Source organism: Tachyglossus aculeatus, chromosome 6 (genome assembly GCF_015852505.1).
Source record: "Tachyglossus aculeatus isolate mTacAcu1 chromosome 6, mTacAcu1.pri, whole genome shotgun sequence".
Taxonomy (NCBI): domain Eukaryota; kingdom Metazoa; phylum Chordata; class Mammalia; order Monotremata; family Tachyglossidae; genus Tachyglossus; species Tachyglossus aculeatus.
In genome coordinates, this window is record NC_052071.1 from 35,367,097 (window position 1) to 35,387,362 (window position 20,266).

A 20,266-nucleotide genomic window follows, 5' to 3' on the forward strand; every position below is an offset into this window, starting at 1 on the left:
CAGCGCTTAGAACAGTGCTTGGCACATAGTAAGCGCTTAATAAATGCTATCATTATCATTATTATTATTCTGTGTACCTCAGTTCCCTCATCTGGAAAATGGGGATGAAGACTGGGAGCCCCCCGTGGGACAACCTGATCACCTTGTTCACCTCCCCAGCGCTTAGAACAGTGCTTGGCACATAGTAAGCGCTTAATAAATGCTATCATTATCATTATTATTCTTCTTTGTACCTCAGTTCCCTCATCTGGAAAATGGGGATGAAGGCTGGGAGCCCCCCGTGGGACAACCTGATCACCTTGTTAACCTCCCCAGCGCTTAGAACAGTGCTTGGCACATAGTAAGCGCTTAATAAATGCTATCATTATCATTATTCTTCTTCTTTGTACCTCAGTTCCCTCAACTGGAAAATGGGGATGAAGGCTGGGAGCCCCCCGTGGGACAACCTGATCACCTTGTTAACCTCCCCAGCGCTTAGAACAGTGCTTGGCACATAGTAAGCGCTTAATAAATGCTATCATTATCATTATTATTATTCTGTGTACCTCAGTTCCCTCATCTGGAAAATGGGGATGAAGACTGGGAGCCCCCCGTGGGACAACCTGATCACCTTGTTAACCTCCCCAGCGCTTAGAACAGTGCTTGGCACATAGTAAGCGCTTAATAAATGCTATCATTATCATTATTATTATTCTGTGTACCTCAGTTCCCTCATCTGGAAAATGGGGATGAAGACTGGGAGCCCCCCGTGGGACAACCTGATCACCTTGTTAACCTCCCCAGCGCTTAGAACAGTGCTTGGCACATAGTAAGCGCTTAATAAATGCTATCATTATCATTATTCTTCTTTTTTGTACCTCAGTTCCCTCATCTGGAAAATGGGGATGAAGGCTGGGATCCCCCCGTGGGACAACCTCATCACCTTGTTCACCTTCCCAGCGCTTAGAACAGTGCTCGGCACATAGTAAGCGCTTAATAAATGCTATCATTATTATTACAATTATTCTCTGTACCTCAGTTCCCTCATCTGGAAAATGGGGGTGAAGACTGGGAGCCCCCCGTGGGACAACCTGATCACCTTGTTAACCTCCCCAGCGCTTAGAACAGTGCTTGGCACATAGTAAGTGCTTAATAAATGCTATCCCCATTTTAATAATAAGAATAATAATGGCGTTTATTAAGCGCTTACTCTGTGCAGAGCACTGTTCTAAGCACTGGGGAGGCTACAAGGTGATCAGGTTGTCCCACAGGGGGCTCACAGTCTTCATCCCCATTTTAATAATAATAATAATGGCATTTATTAAGCGCTTACTCTGTGCCAAGCACTGTTCTAAGAATTGGGGAGGCTACAGGGTGATGAGGTTGTCCCACAGGGGCCTCACAGTCTTCATCCTCATTTTCCAGATGAGGGAACTGAGGCACAGAGAATAATAATAATGATAGCATTTATTAAGCGCTTACTGTGTGCCAAGCACTGTTCTAAGCGCTGAGGAAGTTAACCAGGTGATCAGGTTGTCCCACAGGGGGCTCACAGTCTTCATCCTCATTTTTCAGATGAGGGAACTGAGGCATAGAGAATAATAATAATAATAATGATAGCATTATTAAGCACTTACTATGTGCCAAGCACTGTTCTAAGCGCTGAGGAGGTTAACAAGGTGATCAGCTTCTCCCACGTGGGGTTCACAGTCTTAATCCCCATTTTCCAGATGAGGTAACTGAGGCCCAGAGAAGTTAAGTGACTTGCCCAAGGCCACACAGCTTACAGGTGTGTGACACAGCTGACATAGAGAAGCAGTGTGGCTCAATGGAAAGAGCCCGGGCTTTGGAGTCAGAGGTCGTGGGTTCAAATCCCGGCTCCGCCAATTGTCAGCTGGGTGACTTTGGGCAAGTCACTTCACTTCTCTGGGCCTCAGTTCCCTCATCTGGAAAATGAGGATTAAGACTGTGAGCCCCCGGTGGGACAACCTGATCACCTGGTAACCTCCCCAGTGCTTAGAACAGTGCTTGGCACATAGTAAGCGCTTAATAAATGCCATTATTATTATTATTATTAAGTGGCTGAGCGGGGATGCCATTATTATTATTATTAAGTGGCTGAGCAGGGATGCCATTATTATTATTATTAAGTGGCTGAGCAGGGATGCCATTATTATTATTACTAAGTGGCTGAGCGGGGATTTGAACCCATGACCTCTGACTCCCAAGCCCGCGTTCTTCCCACTGAGCCACGCTGGACGAAGACTGTGAGCCCCCCGTGGGACAACCTGACCACGTTTATCCCCCCCAGCGCTTAGAACAGCGCACATACTTAACAAATATTCTTATTATCGTAACTACCCAGCTAATTAAAGAAAAAAACCCTCTTTGTCGGGCCCGGATTTGATCCGTTCTTTGCTTCGGCCACAAAGGGGAGATCTTGGGCCGGACGAGAGCCGGAGGAGGGAGGAAGAGCGAGGGGTTGAGAAATCGGATGGCGTCTCCAAGGGTTGGGTGGAAATGAGTCAAATGGCAGGTGAAAGGCCGTCCGACAAGAAGCAGCCGGTTTCAAGGCCTAGGAAGGTGAGTTGTTGGGTAACTCCGCCTTTCCAAGATTGAAGCCCAGCCCCGAAGGAGGCGAAACAGCTTTATCCCGGGAAGAAGGTCGGGATTCAGCTCAACAGGTGTAGGGGCTGCCATCCTCTCTGACCCCTTGGCACCAAAATGGCCAGGCCCACTGGAAGAAACCGGAGCGGCAAAGAGAACCTGTCCCGATGGTGGCTGACACAGTGAGTAGAAAGCTTTTCCCCAGCCCCTTCCCAATCCTCCCCCCGGCACCTGCCTGCTTCCCAGTACGGAAAGAGAGGGAAGCGAGCAGTGAGCGATGAGGAAGTTTTTCTCTGGCCTTTTTGCTGCCTCTGTTCTCAGGTAGCGGGAGGGACATCAGGTGCTCCATCAACTAGACGCTCCTTCTCTGGGATCCATCATCATTTTGCCTGGCTCCTGCATCCTACAGGGAAATGGGGAACCCGGTTGGTGTTTCCTGACACCGGGATGGGGGTCAGGGCTCCTCCGTCTTCTCACCTCATAACCCCCGTCGTGATTTTTACTCTATTTATTTTGCTTGTACATATCTATTCTATTTATTTTATTTTGTTAGTATGTTTGGTTTTGTTCTCTGTCTCCCCCTCCTAGACTGTGAGCCCACTGTTGGGTAGGGACTGTCTCTAGATGTTGCCAACTTGGACTTCCCAAGCGCTTAGTACAGTGCTCTGCACACAGTAAGCGCTCAATAAATACAATTGATGATGACGATGATGATTTTTCCCCTCCGAAAAGGGGGCGTTCAGATTAAGAATCGAAGCGGAGCCCTTGAGAGTGAGAGCAGGGGCCTGGGTTCTAATCTGGACGCTGCCACTTTTTCATTCATTCAGTCGTCTTTATTGAGCGCTTACTGTGTGCAGAGCACTGGACTAAGCGCTTGGGAAGTACAGGTTGGCAACACATAGGGACCGGTCCCTACCCAACAGTGGGCTCACAGTCGAGAAGGGGGAGACAGAGAACAAAACAAAACATATTAACAAAATAAAATAAATAGAATATGTTCAAGTAAAATAGAGTAATAAATACATGCAAACTTATATACATATTTACAGGATAAATAGAGTAATAAATACATGCAAACATATATACAGATTTACAGGATAAATAGAGTAATAAATACATGCAAACATATATACAGGATATACCAACTCTTGTATGGTATTAAGTGCTTACTGTATGTCCCTAAGCGCTGGAGGAGATATAAGATTGTCAGGTTGAACACAGTCCCTGTCCCACTTGAGACTCGGAGTCTTAATCCCTTCTCGACTGTGAGCCCGCTGTTGGGTAGGGACCGTCTCTATATGTTGCCAACTTGGACTTCCCAAGCGCTTAGTACAGTGCTCTGCACACAGTAAGCGCTCAATAAATATGATTGAATGAATGAATTTTACAAATGTAGTAACTGAGGCACAGAGGAAGTGAAGTGATTTGCCCCTGCTAGACTGGGAAGTCTATATGTTGTCGACTTGTAATAGTAATAATAGCGTTATTATTACTATGTGCAAAGCACTGTTCTAAGCACTGGGGAGGTTACAAGGTGATCAGGTTGTCCCCCGGGGGGCTCACAGTCTTCATCCCCATTTTACAGATGAGGGAACTGAGGCCCAGAGAAGTGAAGTGACTTGCCCAAAGTCACACAGCTGACAAGTGGCGGAGCCGGGATTTGAACCCACGACCTCTGACTCCAAAGCCCGTGCGCTTTCCACTGAGCCACGCTGCTTCTCTGCACTTTCCATGCGCTTAGTCCAGGGCTCTGCACACAGTAAGCGCTCGATAAACACGACTGAATGAATGAATTTGCCCAAGGTCACACAGCAGAAAAAGGGCAGAGCTAGGATTAGAACTCAGGTCCTTGTCTGCTGTGTGATGTTGGGCAGGTCATTTCTCTCTGCCTCAGTTACCTCATTTGTAAAATGGGGATTAGGACCGTGAGTCCATGGAGTGTGTCCAACTTGTGTAACTTGTATAACTCCCCCTTCTAGACTGTGAGCCCACTGTTGGGTAGGGACCGTCTCTATATGTTGCCAGCTTGTATTTCCCAAGCGCTTAGTACAGCGCTCTGCACACAGAAAGTGCTCAATAAATATGATTGAATGAATGAACGATGATGGCATTTGTTAGGCGCTTACTATGGGCAAAGCCCTGTTCTAAGCGCTGGGGAGGATACAAGGCGATCAGGTGGTCTCACGAGGGGCTCGCAGTCTTAATCCCCTAACTGAGGCACAGAGAATTTAAGCGACTAGTCCAGAGTCACACAGCTGACAATTGTATCTACCCTAGTGCTTAGTATAGTGCCCGGCACATAGTTCTGCTTAACAAATAGCATAAAAGTCTGGTCTGTGGTGTTGGAGAAGACTTTTGCAAATACCGTGAACTGTCCGGTAAACAAAAAAAAATAGACGTTAGAACAAATTAAACCAAAGAGGTCTTCGGAAGGCCAAGTAACTCGACGGCGTATTTTGGACACATAATCAGGAGCACTAAGGGACTGTCTCTATATGTTGCCAACTTGTACGTCCCAAGCGCTTAGTACAGTGCTCTGCACACAGTAAGCGCTCAATAAATACGATTGATTGATTGACTGGAGAGGACACTAATGCTAGGAAAAGTCCAGGGAAAACGAAGAAAAGGCAGACCAGAACTGGATGGATAGAGACCATAACAACGGTAACGGAAAGAACCGTTAGAAAGGTTATAATAATAATAATGGCATTTATTAAGCGCTTACTATGTGCCAAGCACTGTCCTAAGCGCTGGGGAGGTTACAAGGTGATCAGGTGGTCCCATGGGGGGCTCACAGTCTTCATCCCCATTTTACAGATGAGGTAACTGAGGCACAGAGAAGTGAAGTGACTTGCCCAAAGTCACCCAGCTGACAATTGGCGGAGCCGGGATTTGAACCCATGAACTCTGACTCCAAAGCCCGGGCTCTTTCCACTGAGCCTCTGGAGAGAGTATATCCATGGAGTCGCTCTGAATCGGAAATGGCTCGATGGCACTTAATAGTTTATATTAATAATAATAATAATAATAATAATAATAATAATAATGATGGTATTTGTTAAGCGCTTACTACATGCCAAGCACTGTTCTAGGCGCTGGGGTAGATAGAAGGTGATCAGGTTGTCCCACGTGGGGCTCACAGTCTTCATCCCCACTTTACAGATGAGGAAACTGAGTCCCAGAGAAGTGAAGTGACTTGCCCAAAGTCACCCAGCTGATAAGTGGCAGAGCGGGGATTAGAACCCACAACCTCTGACTTCCAAGCCCGGGCTCTTTCCACTAAGCCACGCGGCTTACCATTAATTCATTCATTCATTCAGCTGTATTTATTGAGCGCTTACTGTGTGCAGAGCACTGTACTAAGCGCTTGGGAAGTACAAGTTGGCAACATCTAGAAACGGTCCCTACCCAACAGCGGGCTTACGGTCTAGAAGGGGGAGACAGACAACAAAACAAAACAGGTGGACAGGTGGCAAGTCGTCAGAACAAATAGAATTAAAGCTAAATGCCCATCATTAACAAAATAAATAGAATAATAATTTTGGAAATGTCCTTTAGGCCTGAATATAGGGAAGTGTTAGTCTGTTGGTTTGAGAGTTTCAAGCTTCCCAGCCTCTCCCCCACCTTCTAATCCCTCCTCCTGTCTGGAAATCTGGAATCTCACAGCCTGGACCGAGCCCACCCCCTCAGATGTCCAGCGCTTAGAACAGTGCTTGGCACATAGTAAGCGCTTAATAAATGCCAGCGTGACTTAGTGGAAAGAGCCCGGGCTTGGGAGTCACAGGTCATGGGTTCTATTCCCGCCTCTGCCACTTGTTTGCTGTGTGACTTTCGGCAAGTCACTTCACTTCTCTGGGCCTCAGGGACCTCATCTGGAAAATGGGGATGAAGACTGTGAGCCCCATGTGGGACAACCTGATGACCTTGTATCTACCCCTGCGCTTAGAACAGTGCTTGGCACATAGTAAGCGCTTAACAAACAATAATAATAATGATGGTATTTGTTAAGCGCTTACTATGTGCCAAGCACTGTTGTTACAAGGTGATCAGGTTGTCCCACGGGGGGCTCACAGTTTTAATCCCCATTTTACAGATGAGGTAACTGAGCACAGAGAAGTTAAGTGACTTGCCCAACACATAGCTGACAGTTGGCAGAGCAGGGATTTGAACCCATGACCTCTGACTCCAAAGCCCGGGCTCTTTCCCTATCAACATTATTATTATTAATAATAATAAATGCCATTATTATTCATTCATTCAATCATATTTATTGAGCGCTTACTGTGTGTAGAGCACTGTACTGTAGAGAAGCAGCGTGGCTCAGTGGAAAGAGCAAGGGCTTTGTAGTCAGATGTCATGGGTTCAAATCCCGGCTCTGGCAAGTGTCAGCTGTGTGACTTTGGGCAAGTCACTTCCCTTCTCTGGGCCTCAGTTCCCTCATATGTAAAATGGGGATGAAGACTGTGAGCCCCACATGGGACAACCTGATCACCTTGTATCCCCCCAGTGCTTCGAACAGTGCTTTGCAAATAGTAAGCACTTAACAAATATCAACATTATTATTATCACTAATTAATGCCATTATTACTAATAATGCCATTATTATCACTAATAATGCCATTATTATTATCACTAATTAATGCCATTATTATCACTAATTCATTCATTCATTCAATCGTATTTATTTATTCATTCATTCAGTCAGTCAGTCATTTATTGAGCGCTTACTGTGTGCAGAGCACTGTACTAAGCACTTGGGAAGTAGAAGTTGGCAACATATAGAGACAGTCCCTATCCAACAATTTATTGAGCGCTTACTGTGTGCAGAGCACTGTACTAAGCACTTGGGAAGTACAAGTTGGCAACATATAGAGACAAGTACCACTCATTATCGCCATTATTATTATTCAATCATATTTATTGAGCGCTTACTGTGTGCAGAGCACTGTACTAATCACTTGGGAAGTACAGGTTGGCAACATATAGAGACGTCCCTACCCAACAGTGGGCTTACAGTCTAGAAGTTGCCGTTATCATCACCAATAATGCCCTTATCATTATCACCAATAATGCCCTTATCATTATCACCAATAATGCCCTTATCATTAACACCAATAATGCCCTTATCATTATCACCAATAATGCCATTATCACCGATAATGCCATTATCATTATCACTAAGGCCCTACTGAGAGCTCACCTCCTCCAAGAGGCCTTCCCAGACTGAGCCCCCTCCTTCGTCTCCCTCTCCTCCCTCTCCCCATAGCACCTGTATATATGTATATATGTTTGTACGGATTTATTACTCTATTTTACTTGTACATATCTATTCTATTTACTTTATTTTGTTAATATGTTTTGTTTTGTTCTCTGTCTCCCCTTCTAGACTGTGAGCCCACTGTTGTGTAGGGACCATCTCTATACGTTGCCAACTTGTACTTCCCAAGCGCTTAGTACAGTGTTCTGCACACAGTAAGCGCTCAATAAATACGATTGATTATCATTCACAGTCTAGTTATCATTATCACTAATAATGCCATTATCATTATCACTAATCAATCGTATTTATTGAGCGCTTACTGTGTGCAGAGCACTGCACTAAACGCTTGGGAAGTACAAGTTGGCAACATATAGAGCCAGTCCCTACCCAACAGTGGGCTCACAGTCTAGAAGGGGGAGACAGAGCAGAAAACCAAACATACTAACAAAATAAAATAAATAGGACAGATATGTACAAGTAAAATAAATAGAGTAATAAATATGTACAAACATATACATTTATACGGGTGCTGTGGGGAAGGGAATTTTTATCACTTCTAATGCCATTATCACTATCACTTGTAATGCCATTATCATTATCACCAATAATGCCATTATCATTATCACTAATAATGCCATTATCATTATCACTAATAAATGCCATTATCATCACTAATAATGCCATTATTATCACTAATAAATGCAACTATTATCACTAATAATGCCATTATTATTATCACTAATAATGCCACTATTATCATCACTAATAATGGCACTATTATCATCACTAATAATGCCACTATTATCACCACTCATAATGCCACTATTATCACCACTCATAATGCCACTATTATCATCACTCATAATGCCACTATCCTACTGCCATTCTCATTATATCTATTCTATTTATTTTATTTTGTTAGTATGTTTGGTTTTGTTCTCCATCTCCCCCTTCTAGACTGTGAGCCCACTGTTGGGTAGGGACTCTCTCTAGATGTTGCCAACTTGGACTTCCCAAGCGCTTAGTCCAGTGCTCTGCACACAGTAAGCGCTCAATAAATACGATTGATGATTATATCTATTCTATTTATTTTATTTTGTTAGTATGTTTGGTTTTCTTCTCCGTCTCCCCCTTCTAGACTGTGAGCCCACTGTTGGGTAGGGACCGTCTCTAGATGTTGCCAACTTGGACTTCCCAAGCGCTTAGTCCAGTGCTCTGCACACAGTAAGCGCTCAATAAATACGATTGATGATTATATCTATTCTATTTATTTTATTCTGTTAGTATGTTTGGTTTTGTTGTCCGTCTCCCCCTTTTAGACTGTGAGCCCACTGTTGGGTAGGGACCGTCTCTAGATGTTGCCAACTTGGACTTCCCAAGCGCTTAGTCCAGTGCTCTGCACACTGTAAGCGCTCAATAAATACGATTGATTGATTGATTGATTGATTATTATGTCGGCAAAACCGGGGAGGGGGAGCAAGGCAGGCTTGAATTAAGGCCCGCCTCCAACCGAGCTAAGGTGGCTCGAAGTGGGACGACGAGGTCGCTGAGGTAAAGTGGGCGGGGCGAAGCTTGGCGCCGCGGTGTGAGCATGCGCACTCGGTCGTGGGCGCGCTCCTTCGGTTGTGAGCATGCGCACTCGGCCCCGGGCGGCTCTTAATCGACCGCTCGGCGCTCCGCACTCTGCCCTATCTGCTGGCGGCCATTTGCCTTTGGGGGCCGTCGAGGGAAGGGTGGGAGCGGGGCCCAGCTGGGCCCGAGGAGTCGGTTCCAGTCCCCAGGTAACCTGTCCTCCCGCCCCCAACTCCCCCAGACCCGTCCGCCCTGCGGGGTCGCGACAAAACCCACCCCTTTGCTGGGGGGAAGGGGAGGAAGCCAGTCATAGAAGGATGGGTTGCCATGGTGAAGGGAGGGGTCACCATGGCAACAGAACTAGGCCCCTTTCCCTCTCCTCCTCCCCACCCCCCCCCCTTCTGCCCTTGTGTATATTTGTACGGACTTATTACTCTACCTGTTTTACTTGTACCTAGTTACTATTCTATTTATTTTGTTAATGATTCATTCAGTCAGTCGTATTTATTGAGCGCTTACTGTGTGCAAGGCGCTGGACTAAGCGCTTGGGAAGTCCAAGTTGGCAACACCTAGAGACGGGCCCTACCCAACAGCGGGCTCACAGTCTAGAAGGGGGAGACAGGCAACAACAACAACAACAAAAAACATTAACAAAATAAAATAAATGCGTACAAGTAAAATGGAGTAATAAATACGTACCAACATATATACATATTCATTCATTCAATCGTATTTGTGTGCATTTAGCTCTAATTCTATTTGTTCTGACGACTTGACACCTGTTTTGTTGTCTGTCTCCCCCTTCTAGACTGTGAGCCCGCTGTTGGGTAGGGACCGTCTCTATATGTTGCCAATGTGGATTTCCCAAGCGCTTAGTACAATGCTTTGCACACAGTAAGCGCTCAATAAATACGACTGAATGAATAATAGTAATAATGGCATTTATTAAGCGCTTACTATGTGCAAAGCACTGTTCTAAGCCCCGGGGGAAGGATACAAACTTGTTTTGTTGTCTGTCGCCTCCTTCTATTCATTTATTCATTCAGTCGTATAATAATAATAATGATGGTATTTGTTAAGCACTTACTATGTGCAAAGCACTGTTCTAAGCGCTGGGGAGGTTACAGGGTGATCAGGTGGTCCCACAGGGGGCTCCCAGTCTTCACCCCCATTTTACAGATGAGGTAACTGAGGCACAGAGAAGTTAAGCGACTTGCCCAAAGGCACACAGCTGACAGTTGGCGGAGCCGGGATTTGAACCCGTGACCTCTGACTCCAAAGCCCGGGCTCTTTCCACTGAGCCAGCGCTTACTGTGTGCAGAGCACTGTACTAAGCGCTTAGGAAGTAGAAGTTGGCAACAGAGAGAGACGGTCCCCACCCAACAACGGGCTCACAGTCTAGAAGGGGGAGACGGACAACAAAACAAAACATGTGGTCAGGTGTCAAGTCATCAGAATAAACATGTTTTTCGTTTTGTGGTCTGTCTCCCCCTTCTAGACTGTCAGCCCATTGTTGGGTAGGGACCGTCTCTAGATCTTGCCAACTTGGACTTCCCAAGCGCTTAGTACAGTGCTCTGCACACAGTAAGTGCTCAATACATACGACTTAATGAATGAATGAAAGAGCCCGGGCTTGGGAGTCAGAGGTCATGGGTTCTAATCCCAACTCCGCCACATTCATTCGTTCAGTCGTATTTATTGAGCGTTTACTGTGTGCACAGCACTGTACTAAGCGCTTGGGAAGTACAAGATGTCTGCTGTATGACCTTGGGCAAGTCACTTCACTTGTCTGAGCCTGTTACCTCATCTGTAAGATGAGGATGAAGACTGTGAGTCCCCCATGGAACAACCTCATCACCATGTATTCCCCTCCAGCGCTTAGAACAGTGCTTTGCATATAGTAAGCGCTTAACAAATGTCATTATTATTATTATTTATTTTGTTAGTGATGTGCATATAGCTGTAATTCTATTTATTCTGATGGTTTTGACACCTGTCTTTATATTTTGTTGTCTGCCTTCCCCTTCTAGACTGTGAGCCCGTTGTTGGGCAGGGACTGTCCCTTTAAGTTGCCGACTTGTAATAATAATAATAATAATGGTATTTATTAAACGCTTACTATGTGCAAAGCACTATTCTAAGCGCTGGGGAGGTTACAGGGTGGTCAGGTTGCCCCACGGGGGGCTTACAGTCAATCCCCATTTTGCAGATCATCATCAATCATATTTATTGAGCGCTTACTATGTGCAGAGCACTGTACTAAGCGCTTGGGAAGTACAAATTGGCAACATATAGAGACAGTCCCTACCCAACAGTGGGCTCACAGTCTCACAGATGAGGCCCAGTGAAGTGACTCGCCTAAAGTCACCCAGCTGACAGTTGGCGGAGCCGGGATTTGAACCCACGACCAGTGACTCCAAAGCCCATGCTCTTTCCACTGAGCCACGCTGCCTCTCTCTCTTGTACTTCCCAAGCGCTTAGCATAGTGCTCTGCGCCCAGTCAGCGCTCAATAAATACGATTGAATGAATGAACAGAGGGGCAGGCGGGGCTGCCTCGGGTCGAGGGGTGAGCTCAGAGGGACCCCAGTGGAGTCAGTGAGCCCGTTGTTGGGTAGGGACCGTCTCTAGCTGTTGCCAACTTGTACTAACCAAGCGCTTAGTACAGTGCTCTGCACACAGTAAGCGCTCAATAGATGAGTGAATGAATGCTGATGGGGTGGAGAAAGAGGTTAGCTTGGTCTAGGGGAGGGGAATCCTGCAGGTCCCGAGAGTGCTCCCCTGAACCAGGCTTGCTCCCCATCTCCTTCCGTGCCAGGCTGCCGCGAGCAGACTCCCCGGAGAAGCCGGCTGGAGCCTGGGGCATGGCCGCGGTGTGGCAGCAAGTGCTGGCAGTGGATGCGAGGTGAGGCCGCCGCGCCGGGGTTACTGCAGATGGGACTTTTAGACTGTGAGCCCACTGTTGGGTAGGGACTGTCTCTATATGTTGCCAACTTGTACTTCTCAAGCGCTTACTGCACACAGTAAGCGCTCAATAAATACGATTGACGATGGGAGAGCTTTGGGGAGTGGGAGGGTGGGAGCCCAGCAGAAGGCCAGGCCCCCGTCCTCCCCTCCCTCATCAGACACCCGGGGTGGGGACGTCCCACCTCCCTCCTGCCTCTATGTTGCCAGCTTGTACTTCCCAAGCGCTTAGTACAGTGCTCTGCACACAGTAAGCGCTCAATAAATACGATTGATGATGCCTCATCAGACTTTCAAGACCCAACCCAATCCAGAATCCGGCCTGCCTGAATCTTTAAAACGCCACCAGCCTACATAATAATAATAATAATAATAATAATGGTATGTGTTAAGCGCTTACTATGCGCCAAGCACTGTTCTAAGCACTGGGGGAACACAAGGTGATCAGGTTGTCCCACGTGGGGCTCACAATCTTAATCCCCGTTTTCCACTAACTGAGGTCCAGAGAAGTGAAGACTTGCCCAAAGTCACCCAGCTGACAGGTGGCGGAGCCGGGATTCGAACCCGTGACCTCTGGCTCCAGAGCCCGGGCTCTTTCCGCTGAGCCACGCTGCTTCCCGCGACCGACTCGTCAGAGGGAGGGGGGATAGTCGCCGCCTCCGCAGGGGAAATCGTCAGCCGTCTCCTCTGTTCCGCTCGTCTCCCGTGCTGCCGGAGTTGGTCGAAGGCAGAAAGACCGTTCGAGTTTGTCTTTCGCCTCCTATTCCCCCTCCCTCTCGATGCCCGGCCCTGCTGGCGTCAGCTCGGTCCCGTCCAAATCCCGCCTTCCCCATCGGCTCCAGGAGACGGAACCGGGCTCCTGCCTCGCCTCCTAAAAAGACTCCTGGAGGCCCCAGGCAGTGGTCCTGCTGCCGCCTTGTGCTTCCCAAGCGCTCAGTAATAGTAATAATAATAACGGTGGCATTTATTAAGCACTTACTACGCTTAGTAAAAAAAAAAAAAATCTCTTCTGGAAAACTGCCCTGCTTCATTTTACGGATACATCATTTGACCTCAGTGGGTACATCAAAGAGAAATTTCCGGTCTTTAAAGATAAAAATAACCTAAATCCAAGATCCTCTCAATAATAATAACGATGGCATTTGTTAAGCGCTTAATGTGCGCAAAGCACCGTTCTGAGGGCTGGGGGGGATACAAGGTGATCAGGTTGTCCCACGGGGGGCTCACGGTCTTCATCCCCATCTGACAGAGGAGGGAACCGAGGCCCAGAGAAGTGAGGTGAGGTGGCCGGAGTCACCGGGATTTGAACCGGGCTCTTTCCGCCGAGCCGCGGGGCCTCCCCTCACTCTGTCCTGTGGCCCCCCCACCCCGGCCCTAGGTACAACGTCTACCGCACCCCCACCTTCCCGCAGTTCCGCACCCAGTACATCCGCCGGCGCAGCCAGCTCCTGCGAGAGAATGCCAAGGCCGGCTACGAGCCCACCCTGCGCAAGCAGTACCTGAGGCTGCGGGGCCAGCTCCTGGCCCAGCGCTACGGGCCCCTCTCGGAGCAGAGCAGCTTCCGAGCCTACAGCAACAGCATCGTCCGCAGCAGCCGCACCACGCTGGACCGCATGGAGGTAATCGCCGGGACCGGACGCCCCGGCGGCCTGGCCCCGTTCCCCGCCGAGGGCTGAGGCTCCGCTCCGCGTCGGTGGGCCTGCCCTCACCCCCGAGGCCTGGGGAGGAGGTTTGCAGATTGGGGGCAGAGGTTCTTCCTTTGCGTCGACGCAACAGAAGAATAATCATAATGGTGGCATTTATCGTAAATCATTAATCATGGCAGTCTGGGCCTTTTAATTAATTAATGATGGCATTTATTAATCCCCCCACCCCGGCCTGGAATGCCCTCCCTCCCCACATCCGCCAGGCTAGCTCTCTTCCTCCCTCCAAGCGCTTAGGACAGTGCTTTGCACATAGTATCTATCTATCTATTCTATTTATTTTATTTTGTTGGTATGTTTGGTTTTGTTCTCTTGTCTCCCCCTTTTAGACTGTGAGCCCACTGTTGGGTAGGGACTGTCTCTATGTGTTGCCAATTTGTACTTCCCAAGCGCTTAGTACAGTGCTCTGCACATAGTAAGCGCTCAATAAATACGATTGATTGATTGATAGTAAGCGCTTAATAAATGCCATTATTATTATTAGTCAAGGCCCTACTGAGAGCTCACCTCCTCCAGGAGGCCTTCCCAGACTGAGCTCCCTCCTTCCTCTCCCCCTCTCCATCCCCCCTGCCTTACCTCCTTCCCTACAGCACCTGTATATATGTTTGTACGGATTTATTACTATTTATTTTACTTGTACATATTTATTCTACTTATTTTATTTTGTTAATGTTTTGTTTTGTTCTCTGTCTCCCCATTCTATACTGTGAGCCCACTGTTGGGTAGGGACCGTCTCTATATGTTGCCAACTTGGACTTCCCAAGCGCTTAGTCCAGTGCTCTGCACACAGGAAGCGCTCAATTAATACGATTGAATGAATGAATGAGTGAATTAAGCGCTATGTGCCAATAATAATAATAATAATGGCATTTATTAAGCGCTTACTGTGTGCAAAGCACTGTTCTAAGTGCTGGGGAGGTTACAAGGTGATCAAGTTGTCCCCTGGGGGGCTCATGGTCTTAATCCCCATTTTACAGATGAGGGAACTGAGGCCCAGAGAAGTGAAGTGACTTGCCCAAAGTCACCCAGCTGACAAGTGGCGGAGCTGGGATTTGAACCCCTGACCTCTGACTCCAAAGCCCGGGCTCTTTCCACTGAGCCACGCTGCTTCTCAAGCACTGTTGTAAGCGCTGGGGGGGGCGGTTCCAAGGTGATCAGGTTGTCCCACAGAGGGCTCACAGTCTTCATCCCCATTTTACAGATGAGGGAACTGAGGTCCAGAGAAGTGAAGTGACTTGCCCAGTCACACAGCTAAGTGGCGGAGCCGGGATTTGAACCCCTGACCTCTGACTCCAAAGCCCGGGTTCTTTCCACTGAGCCACGCTGCTTCTCAAGAGATTGTTTGAGAGAAAATTTGGAGTAGCAATGAGTATTCCTTGCGCTTCCGGCATTCCCTGCCCACTGCCATTATAACTTGTACTTCCCAAGCGCTTAGTACGGTGCTCTGCACCCAGTAAGCACCCAATAAGTACGACTGAATGAATGAACGAAGGAGAAGGCAGGAAAGAAGTGTAGGGTTGATGCCTCCCGGTATTCTGGAATAGTTCAAACACTTGGTGAGCTCAGAAGTGGCAGCCTGGGCCTTTTAAAAAGAGCCAAAGACCCCAAGGAGTGGCTGTAAGGCAGGTCGATCAGAGTGCTTGCACCACCTCTTTAATAATAATAATGATGGTATTTGTTAAGCGCTTACTATGTGCAGAGCACTGTTCTAAGTGCCGGTTCTGACCTCTTCCTGACACTCCTGTTTTTATATAATAAATGCCATTACTATTATCATTAATAGTAATAGTAGTATTAATTATTAATAGTAGTCTTTTAGACTGTGAGCCCACTGTTGGGCAGGGACTGTCTCTATATGTTGCCAGTTTGTACTTCCCAAGCGCTTAGTACAGTGCTCTGCACACAGTAAGCGCTCAATAAATACGATTGATGATGATGATGACAGGTGTCAAGTCGTCAGGACCAACAGAATTAAAGCTAAATGCACATCAGTGACAAAATAAATAGAATAGTAAATTACGCCTTACTAAGGGAGTGGGATCGGATGGAGCACCCTTCGTCGCGGGCTGGGACGGCTCTTTCCCCGACACCCCCACGGAAGGAGCCTGGGGTGAGGAGTCTGGTCGTGATCCGTGGAAGTTCAGGGACCTTGGTGAAGGAGCGGCATCGAAGGCCCGCGGTTGCCGGGGACCGGCCCCCGCGCTTCCAAGAGCCCGGCTTCTCCCGCGGCCCGTCCGCCGAGGGCAGCTCCCGGGGTGGGGCCGGCCCGGTTGGCCGACGGAGCGCCCGGGAGGGCGGGTGACATGCGGCCCCTGCATCTGCTGCAGGACTTCGAGGAGGACCCCCGCACCCTGGGCGCCCGCGGGCACCGCCGCTCCGTCAGCCGCGGCTCCTACCAGCTGCAGGCCCAGATGAACCGGGCCGTCCACGACGACAGGTGAGAAATTCCCGGCGGGGGAAAGGGAAGCTCCCCTTCTGGGCCACCCTGCGAGAGCTGGGATCCCTCCCGCTTCTGGGCGTGACTCCCCTCTCTCCGGGCCAGGCCCCCGGGCAGCGTGGTGCCCACGTCCGTGGCCGAGGCCAGTCGGGCCATGGCGGGCGACACCACCCTGAGTGAAAACTACGCCTTCGCGGGCATGTACCATATCTTCGATCAGCACGTGGATGAGGCAGGTGAGCTGGGGACGCCATCCTCGTCCAAACGGGGGCCGCGGGGATCTGGCGTGGGTGGGTGGGTGGTTGGAGGCGGGGCAGGGTTTGGGCACCTCGGGGGTGGGTGGGAGCGATGCCTTCCCTCCCGGCCCCAGCTTATCCGTCGCGCTCCCTCTCAGTCCCCAAGGTGCAGTTTGCCAACGATGACAAACACCTGCTGGCCTGCTGCTCGCTGGACGGCAGCATCTCGGTGTGCCAGCTGGTCCCCACGCCGCCCGTGGTGGTGCGGGTGCTGAAGGGGCACTCGCGGGGGGTGTCGGACTTTGCCTGGTCCCTCTCCAACGACATCATCGTCTCCACCTCGCTGGACACGACCATGCGCATCTGGGCCACCGAGGACGGCAAGTGCATCCGGGAGATCCCGGACCCCGACGGGGCCGAGCTTCTCTGCTGCACCTTCCAGCCCATCAACAACAACCTGACCGTGGTGAGCGGAGAGAGGCCTCGGGGAGCCCGGGTGGCCGCTTGCGTTGCCTCCTGTCCTTGTTCTGAAGGCGTCTTCTCTCCCAGTTCGTTGCCACCGCCCTCGCCCCTCGTGTCGGGAGGGGAGTGGCTGCAGGATTTCACAAATAATTCCTCTGCAAACGCAAACGTGTCCATCCACCCCCTCAGCTCGGAACGGGATGATCTCCCCGCGGTAGTCCAAAGCGCCTGACCCTTTTTGGCAACCGAGTGACGACGCCTTTAGAGAGCGCACCCGGGAGCCCGGGCTGATTTTCACGATCGGGCTGGGCGTCGGGCTAAGGGGGCTGTCTGTGCCTCTGTGCCGCTGGCAGGTGGGCAACAGCAAGCACAACCTGCACGTGGTGAACATCTCGACGGGGAAGAAAGTGAAGGGGGGCTCCAGCAAGCTGACGGGCCGCGTGCTGGCCCTGTCCTTCGACTCCCCCGGCCGCATCCTGTGGGCCGGGGACGACCGTGGCAGCGTCTTTTCTTTCCTGTTCGACATGGCCACGGGTAAGGGAGAGCCGGAGTTCGGCGGCGGCGGCGCCGTCCCTCCTGCATGCTTTACGGGGTGGCCGGCCTCCGGTTGGGGAGGGGAGGCTGCGTTTCGATTGACGGTGAGAAGCTGGAAGCCGGACTAATCGGGAGGCTGATGCATCAGGCTTCTGATCCAGTTTGTTGGATTGGATATATAGGATCAGATCTGATCCTCTATGTTGCCAATTTGTACTTCCCAAGCGCTTAGGACAGTGCGCTGCACATAGTAAGCGCTCAATAAACACGATTGATGACGATGATGATGATCCACCGCCCCCATCCCCGACAGGAGGGGCGGTGGCAACAAGTCTGACTGTGAGCCCGCTCTCAGACTGTCTATGTTGCCAACTTGTAGTTCCCAAGCGCTTAGTCCAGTGCTCTGCACACAGTAAGCGCTCCATAAATACGATTGAATGAATGAATGAATGAATCAGGGGTTTCCGCCCCCCTCTCCCTCCCTCCCTTCCCAGGTAAACTGACCAAGGCCAAGCGGCTTGTGGTGAACGAGGGCAGCTCCATCACCAGCATCTCGGCCCGCTCCTGGATTAGCCGAGAGGCCCGCGACCCCTCCTTGCTCATCAACGCCTGTGTCGACAAGCTGCTGTTGTACCGGTAAGTTGCCCCCGCCCTTTTCCCAACCCCCTTTTAGGCCCGGTTTGGTCCCCGGCTCCGACGGGCTGGTTGCCTCACGTATCTCCCACCCGCCCCGCTGTATGGAATAAGCGGCCGTCGAGTTGCAGGCATCGAAACAGGGCTCACGGCCCGTCCCCCGCGTCCGCAGGGTGGTGGATAACGAAGGGACCCTGCAGCTGAAGCGGAGCTTCCAGATCCAGCAGAGCACGCACCCGATCCGCAGCATCTTCTGCCCCCTCATGTCCTTCCGCCAGGGAGCTTGTGTGGGTAAGAGCCAAGGATGGCGGGCGAGGCCGACTTTGGGGGGAAAAATAGGAAAAGGCTTAAAGCCGTCGGGGCCAGGGAGGGTGAGGCCTACGTCTTTCCCCACCCCCTGCCCCTACTGCTGATGGTAGGGGAAGCAAGAACACTCAGTACGGCGTACGGCGCTTAGTCCAGTGCTCTGCACACAGTAAGCGCTCAATAGACACGACTGAATGAATGAGAAGAACACGGGCTTGGAAAGCAGAGGAAGTGGCTTCTAATCCCACTTCCCCTGCTTGGCTCGAGCTGTACGTCCCCGGGGAAGGAGCAGCGTGGCTCAGTGGAGAGAGCCCGGGCTTTGGAGTCCGAGGCTGTGGGTTTGAATTCCGGCTCCGCCAACTGTCAGCTGTGTGACCTTGGGCAAGTCACTTAACTTCTCTGAGCCTCAGTTACCTCATCTGTAAAATGGGGATTACGATTGTGAGCCCCACGTGGGACAACCTGATCACCTTGAACACCCCCCAGCGCTTAGAACAGTGCTTTGCACATAGTAAGCGCTTAACAAATGCCATTATTATTGTTATTATTAATTAAGCACTTACTGTGTGCAAAGCACTGTTCTAAGCACTGGGGAGGTTACAGGGTGATCAGGTTGTCCCACTCGGGGCTCGCAGTCTTAATCCCCATTTTACAGATGAGGGAACTGAGGCACAGAGACGTAAAGTGACTGGTCCAAAGTCACACAGCCACCAACTGGTGGAGCTGCGATTTGAACCCCTGACCGCTGGCTCCAAATTATCAGTCGTATTTATTGAGCGCTTACTGTGTGCAGAGCACTGTACTAAGTGCTTTGCTCTTTCCAATGAGCCACGCTGCTTCTCACTTAACTTCTCTGGGCCTCAGTTCCCTCATCTGGAAAATGGGGATGAAGACTGGGAGCCCCCCGGGGGGCAACCTGATCACCTTGTAACCTCCCCAGCGCTTAGAACAGTGCTTGGCACATAGGAAGCGCTTAATAAATGCCATTATTATTATTCTCAGGGCCTCAGTCACCTCATCTGTAAAATGAGGGTTAAGACGGTGAGCCCCGGGGCGACAACCATCTTGTATCTACCCCACTGCTGAGCACATAGTAAGCGCCTGCCAAATACCGCCATTATTATTTAATAATAATAATGGTATCTGTAAAGTGCTTCCTGTGTGTCAAGCACTGTAGGAAGCAGGGGGTAGACCCAAGATCATCATCATCATCATCAATCGTATTTATTGAGCGCTTACTATGTGCAGAGCACCGTACTAAGCGCTTGGGAAGTACAAATTGGCAACATATAGAGATGGTCCCTAGGCTCAAGCTCTCGTCCTTTGCAGTGACGGGCAGCGAGGACATGTGCGTCTACTTCTTCGACGTGGAAAGAGCCACCAAAGCCATCGTCAATAAGCTCCAAGGCCACAGCGCGGCCGTGCTGGACGTCAGCTTCAACTGTGACGAGAGCCTGCTTGCCTCCAGCGATGCCAAGGGCATGGTCATCGTCTGGCGCCGAGAGCAGAAGTAGGGGCCACCCTCCAGCACGGAACCGGGCACCGGCGGCGGCGTTCGGCCCGCGGGCCCCACAC

General features: G+C 49.9%; 1 protein-coding gene across 3 annotated transcripts; it reads left to right on the forward strand.

Moving 5' to 3' along the window:
* Positions 1-2,536: 2,536 nt before the first annotated feature.
* WDR13 (WD repeat domain 13) lies at positions 2,537-20,231 on the forward strand. 3 transcript variants are annotated; one of them, XM_038747997.1, is made up of 10 exons: positions 2,537-2,768; positions 12,235-12,321; positions 13,793-13,999; positions 16,411-16,520; positions 16,626-16,756; positions 16,915-17,222; positions 17,572-17,752; positions 18,247-18,388; positions 18,558-18,676; positions 20,021-20,231. In XM_038747997.1, exons 1-10 carry the CDS (start codon positions 2,754-2,756, stop codon positions 20,203-20,205), a joined length of 1,485 nt encoding a protein of 494 aa, XP_038603925.1. In that variant the 5' UTR covers positions 2,537-2,753; the 3' UTR covers positions 20,206-20,231. The 3 variants fall into 3 exon arrangements, with proteins under 3 accessions (XP_038603925.1, XP_038603923.1, XP_038603926.1); XM_038747995.1 differs by having other exon boundaries at positions 2,539-2,768; positions 13,759-13,999; XM_038747998.1 differs by lacking the exon at positions 2,537-2,768 and adding an exon at positions 9,575-9,627 and having other exon boundaries at positions 13,759-13,999.
* Positions 20,232-20,266: the final 35 nt, after the last annotated feature.